The 6312-nt window shown below is 43.8% G+C and overlaps 1 protein-coding gene across 1 annotated transcript; it reads right to left on the bottom strand.

Moving 5' to 3' along the window:
* Positions 1 to 239: 239 nt before the first annotated feature.
* On the bottom strand, positions 240 to 3634 carry LOC117820818. The gene is made up of 2 exons (XM_034694758.1): positions 3378 to 3634; positions 240 to 2131 (listed from the first exon to the last, which is right to left on the bottom strand). The coding sequence occupies exons 1-2, from the start codon at positions 3553 to 3555 to the stop codon at positions 813 to 815; spliced, it is 1497 nt and encodes a 498-aa protein (XP_034550649.1). The 5' UTR covers positions 3556 to 3634; the 3' UTR covers positions 240 to 812.
* Positions 3635 to 6312: the final 2678 nt, after the last annotated feature.

Genomic DNA, 6312 nt, shown 5'->3' on the forward strand with positions numbered 1-6312 from the left:
GCTCCATGTCTCCTTCTTTACAGTAGATCTGAAAACACCCCTGGTGTGTGGAGCTGGCTTCACAGCACAGGCCTCTGGATGGATGTATAATAATCACTGTTTATAGATTCTGCATTAAAAACGCTGAATCTCTCAGAGGATCAGGTTTTAGTATCAGATGTGTTTCTGTTCGTGGTCACGGAAATATCATCCACTCGCATTTCAGTGACAGAGGAAACAGCCTCTGCAGAGGACACAACTCAGTGTAGTGAAACCCTCCTTTAATGAAGCTTCATTTAGTGTCTTTAGACAGATAACTGCACACAAGCATCCCCAACAACTCAACAAAACCACATCCCACTCTGGCTACAGTATGGTCAGATGAGAGCTGATGGACTCTCAGGATTCAAGGTTCAGCAAAGTGAGGAACTGTCCTCCATTGAGACGACAATAACTTCTGTCCTGCACCAAACAGACTTCACTTTTTCACTTTCTGCAGCTCAGTGCAACGCCTAAACTCCAAAATAACACCGACTACAAGCCCGCCATTCTTTATCAGCTGAGTTGCATAACTTAATGACATCATATCTTAGCTATGTTGTTTCTGGATTTGGGAGACATGCTCTTATCTTCAAGTACGGACCGGCCCAGATAACAGAGACCATACACGCTGACAGTGTGAATCAAAGCGGATAAGTTTCTGATTATTCTCTGCAGTAATGGAGGAGTGTTGACACGAGGATGGAGTGTGAGGACGTGGAGTAAGGTCCGGAGAAGTAAAGGGAACTCAGGTGCCTGGACAGCATTAAGGAACACTAGGACTGTGTGTGTAATCACTCTAGTGGAGCAGCAGAGATGCACAGGTTGTTTAAGGCACAGGCGACTTGCACAATCTTATCAAAGGTGGAGAGGTTGGACGTGCGCTCGGAGGCCGTGGTGAAGGGGCTCTCGACGGGGCCCGTGAGCATGGCGTACCTCTGCTTCACCATGGAGATCACCCTCTCCACGTGCCTCTGCACACTCAGAGTCTCAGAGGAGGACTCAGTGAGGGCTGATCCCTCTGAGCTCCCGTAGCTGCTGGCAATGTTAAAGATCGCTCCTCGGGCAGCGACAGAATCTGCAATGTCTAGATCCCGGTTAGCTAACACCACGTCTCCTGGAAGAAGCTTGCACAGGAAGCCGCAGCCCTCCGCCAGGCTTTTATCGCTGACGTTCCCAAGCACGCCCCTGGAGACGAACGTGACGACGCCTTGTGGGGCCACGCCGATCAGAAACTTTAACACGTTACAGCTCGGCCCCAGCCCTTGCTGTTGATGCTGCTGGTGGCCCCGGGAGACCGGCTCCTCAAAGGGCACCGTGAAACAGTCGATGATGACGGCACAGTCAGGGTGGGAGGCACGGAGAGCCGCCGGGAGGTTCTTCCTGAGCTCGGCTCTTGAAGGCCAGAAGACGGCCGTGGGCACCAGAGTGGAGGACATGATGTTGACCATCTGATGAACAGTCCTGGTCACCATGCTGACTTTCACTCCAAAGCGGTAGGCCAGGTCCTGGTTGCGGAGGTCCAGGCGAAGTCGCATCAGTGTCAGCAGCAGCTGCTGAAACTTGGAGAGCTTCACGTTCTTCATCCCCTCCATGTGAGGCGCCAGCAGCCACATGACTGTCTCTAGGACGAAGAAGTTTGGTAAGCCCGTGTAAAACTTCACCTTCTCTGCATCGTTCCTCAAAGAGCTCTCAGAGAGCGACATTCTCTCCACAGACTCCCTGAGCGCCTGGTTCTCCTTCTTCAAGACTTTCAGAGCGTCCTCAAAGTTCACCGACGCATCAGACACCTGAGCAAACTTCCCTCTCTTACTCTCACTCATAGATTCATCATCGTCATCATCCTCTTCATCCGTGCTAAGAGAAGAGGAGGCACTCTCCTCCAAGTTGGCGTCTTGCTCCTCCTTCTGAGGATGCTCCTCCGGGCCCGTCCCCCCGGACACAGAGCTGCCCTGACCCTGCAGGAACAACAAGGCGTTGGCAGCTTCCACCCGAGCTTCCTGCTTGTCCAGGACCTCCAAGGCACTCGGCTCCTTCATCTCCGGGGACGAGGGAACTGATGTGAAGACAGAAGGAACATAATCTGGCGAGCGCGGATTCTTAACCTGTTTACCTGCATGTGGAGAGACGATGGAGTTTTGTTAGTCTTGATTTGTCTGCCTGAGTTTTGTTAGTCTTGATTTGTCTGCCTGTGTTTTGTCAGTCTTGATTTTGTTAGTCTTGATTTGTCTGCCTGTGTTTTGTCAGTCTTGATTTGTCTTCCCTTGGTTTTGTTAGTCTTGATTTGTCTGCCTGTGTTTTGTTAGTCTTGATTTTGTCTGCCTGTGTTTAGCAGTCTTGATATTGTCTGCCTGAGTTTTGTCAGTCTTGATTTGTCTGCCTGTGTTTTGTTAGTCTTGATTTGTCTGCCTGTGTTTTGTTAGTCTTGATTTGTGTGCCTGTGTTTTGTTAGTCTTGATTTGTCTGCCTGTGTTTTGTTAGTCTTGATTTGTCTGCCTTTGTTTTGTCAGTCTTGATTTGTCTGCCTGTGTTTTGTTAGTCTTGATATTGTCTGCCTGTGTTTTGTTAGTCTTCATATTGTCTGCCTGTGTTTTGTCAGTCTTGATTTGTCTGCCTGTGTTTTGTCAGTCTTGATTTGTCTGCCTGTGTTTTGTTAGTCTTGATTTGTCTGCCTGTGTTTTGTTACTCTTGATTTGTCTGCCTGTGTTTTGTTAGTCTTGATTTGTCTGCCTGTGTTTTGTTAGTCTTGATTTGTCTGCCTGTGTTTTGTCAGTCTTGATTTGTCTGCCTGTGTTTTGTTAGTCTTGATTTGTCTGCCTGTGTTTTGTCAGTCTTGATTTGTCTGCCTGAGTTTTGTATTGTAATTGTCTATCGTATGATTTGTAGCTGTGAGGTTTTAAAGTCTCACTGTGTCTGTGTTGTGTTGTAGACGTACCTGCCTTGGGACTATGTATGAAATTTAGCATCTGTGCTAAGTCTGGCACATTTACATTGATGCTCAATGCATTAATTTTGATTAATGTGCATTGTTCCAACTCATTGAATAAATAAATGAAATTAAAATATATAAACAATTTTTTTTGGGCATTATAAACATTGTAGTAATTCATCATTAATGATTACAACTTCATGATTTGGGTGAATAATGCCACAGTTTATATTTCCTTACTGTTTGTAATGTTAAATGCGCCATAATGTGAAGCTCTTACCATGTAGTTAGATGAAACCATGTCTTTTAAGATGGATCAATAATCCTCCCCTGTCTGAATGTAAGTTGATGCATTTAAAAGTCTAAATTAAAGCTCTATAATATAAAACAGCCCTGTACTCATCCCCTCGGCTCTGTGCTGCATTCATACCTGAGATGAAGTGAGTACTACACAGCCGACTGCCGTCGTTCGGCACCCAGCCCTCTCTGTTCACAGCAGCGATCCAGCGCTGCTTCCTCTCCGGGTCCCGGGGGAACCGGTAGAAGGATAAGGTGGTGCCCGGGGTCCTTCTGTTCCTACAGCCTGACACCACACATGTGTGAACCATAGTAAGGCCACGAAGAAGCGTGGAGGTGTGCGCTACTATTTGTTGGGAGTGTTTTGACTCCCAAAATGGCGGCCGAGGAGAGGATGAAAAAAAATGTCGTGATGTCATCAACGGTTGTTTGTATGCAGGGTTCTGATTGGACGGCGAGGCAAAGACGTCACTGTAATGCGATCCATGCCTCCCTGCTCGTGCGTTGATGCAGCAGAGAGCTAACGGTTAACAGTGACACGAGATCATCCAAGAAATGATGATTTACAGAAATTATATTAAATTAAATCAATAAAATACACATTTGTTGTCTATTAAAAAGCTGCATGATTTAATTAACCAGTTTAACAGTGTGTTAGCTGAGTGCTAAGTACAACTAATTATATTCTACAATTCATGGTCATATTACATACCATATTTATTTTTATTTATTGCTTAGTTTGTCATTACCAACCATAATCACACCATGTCAACCTGTCACCACTGATTTTTTTTTAATACTGCCTGTAATTACTTATATTTAATTTAAATTCCATTTGTAAAATTGTATATATCCAAATTGTACTCTAGCTTTATTTACCTATTGTTATTTTTATTTTTTATTTTTTTCAACAATATATTTATTGTGTTTTATGACAAGACAAATACTAATGGTACAATTGACATACAATACACATTATACCAACAACATAATCCCTCCAAATGGATGAATGAAAATGAGTAAAATACAATAGAATAATACATGAATAATACAATTTAAAAAATAAAATAAAAAGCAAGGCAAAAAAGAATAATAGTAATTAAATAAAATAAGTAAATACACAACACAGCACCACTTTTCAATCAATTCACTTCGTAATGTCCGAGAAACTCAATTAAAGGTGACCAAATTTCTTGAAAATCTCCCCCCTTTCCCCTGACAATATAAGTAAGTCGTTCCAATACAATGCATGATGCCATCTCCTTCACCCACATATGCATTGAGGGCACATCAACTTTCCTCCAGTATAAAGATATCAACCCCCTGGCCTGCAGGAGTCCAAAGTCGATGAGTTTTAGTTGTCTTGAGGTAAACGTACAGTTCTCTGGGTGTTAACCCAACACACACATCCTTGCTTGAAAAGGCACACTCACTCCAGCGATCTTAGATAAAGTTTGTACGACTGACTTCCAGTAATTCTGTAGTTTTGGACAGTCCCAGACACAGTGAAACAGAGTACCCTGTCCTTCCAAACATTTACTACAGGTATCTGGGATGTTGGGTGACCAACGATTCAATTTGACTAGGGTAATATAAGTTCTCATCAACCATTTTTATTGTAGGAGTTTCATCCTTGTAATAATTGATTGTTTTTGAGCCTTTAAACATGCCGCTTCCCAATCTGCCTCATGTATATCCTCCTGATCTCCACGCACTATTTTTAATTTTAATTTTTACTTATTGAAACTTTTTCTTGATTGTACTTATGTCTGGGTTGCTGTAACAACTGAATCCCCCCCCCCCCCCGGGGATCAATAAAGAAATATCTTATCTTATCTTATCTCTAATGTTGTAGTTACCACAAAGTTGTATTAACCGACTTCTTGTAATAACCTTTTTATTTACAGTCTATGGTAATAACAGACGTTGGTCGAATAAATCAACATGGCGGTCAGAAATGAAGGACAAGCACAACAATATATACAGAAATATTGTGGCATTCATTCACATTAGACAACACATGAGTCACTTTAATTAAAAAGAAAAAAAGAAAGGTACTTTATTAATTCGATTTTTCCACTCATGGTACATTCTTTGGTCATGCTATACGCACAGTTTGGTGTATATACATACAATCTTATGCACACACATGCAGTGAACATGCTTAGGGAGAGATGTCAGAGTGAGGAAGCTGCCATCAACCAGCGCACCCCAAGTAGTTAGGGGTCTGGTGCCTTGCTCAAAGGCCCCTCGGTAGTGCCCAGGCAAGTGAACCAGCACCTCTCCAGCCACCAGTCCACTTGCCAAACCTTGTCCATGCCGGGACTTGAACTGGCGACCCTCCGGTTGCCAAGTCAAGTCCCTGTGGACTGAGCTACTGTCTCTAAAAGTAGTATGGGAGGTAGAGCCTTCACTTATCAGGCCCCTCTCCTTTGGAATCATCTACAAGTCAGGGTCCAGGAGGCAGACACCCTCTAATTTTAAGATTAGGCTTCAAACTTTCCTTTTTGATAAAGCTTATAGTTAGAGCTGGATCAGGCTTGGACCAGCTCTTAGTTATGCTGCTATAGGCTTAGACTGCTGGGGGAACTGGCACACTGGGATCCTATCTCACCCCCTTCCACCCAACCCCCCATCACTTACTTTAACTCTCCCTGTCCCATTAAAGTTACTAACCATAGACCTTTCTGGAGTCCCTGAGCTCCCTTGTCTTGTAGGTTCCTCTGAACTGCTCCAGCGGCTTCTACTACTCATCTCATCACTATCACCGCTCTCTCTCTCTTATTCTCCTCTATCCCTCTTTCTAGACCCAACCTGGTCGAGGCAGATGGCTGTCTAGCATGAGTCTGCTTCTGCTCAAGGTTTCTGCCTGTTAAAAGGAGGTTTTTCCTCACTGCTGTAACTAGCTAAATACAGCTAGGTGAAATGCTCGTGGTGGATTAAGGTAGGGTTAGACTGAGTCCTTGAAGTTGGGTCTCTGTTCATAATTTGACATAGAGTGGTCTACGAAATTAAATTATTAGTAGTGTAGAATGGATTTCAGAATATAAACTAACACTTTGCACTTC

This window comes from Notolabrus celidotus, chromosome 10 (genome assembly GCF_009762535.1).
Source record: "Notolabrus celidotus isolate fNotCel1 chromosome 10, fNotCel1.pri, whole genome shotgun sequence".
Lineage (NCBI taxonomy): Eukaryota > Metazoa > Chordata > Actinopteri > Labriformes > Labridae > Notolabrus > Notolabrus celidotus.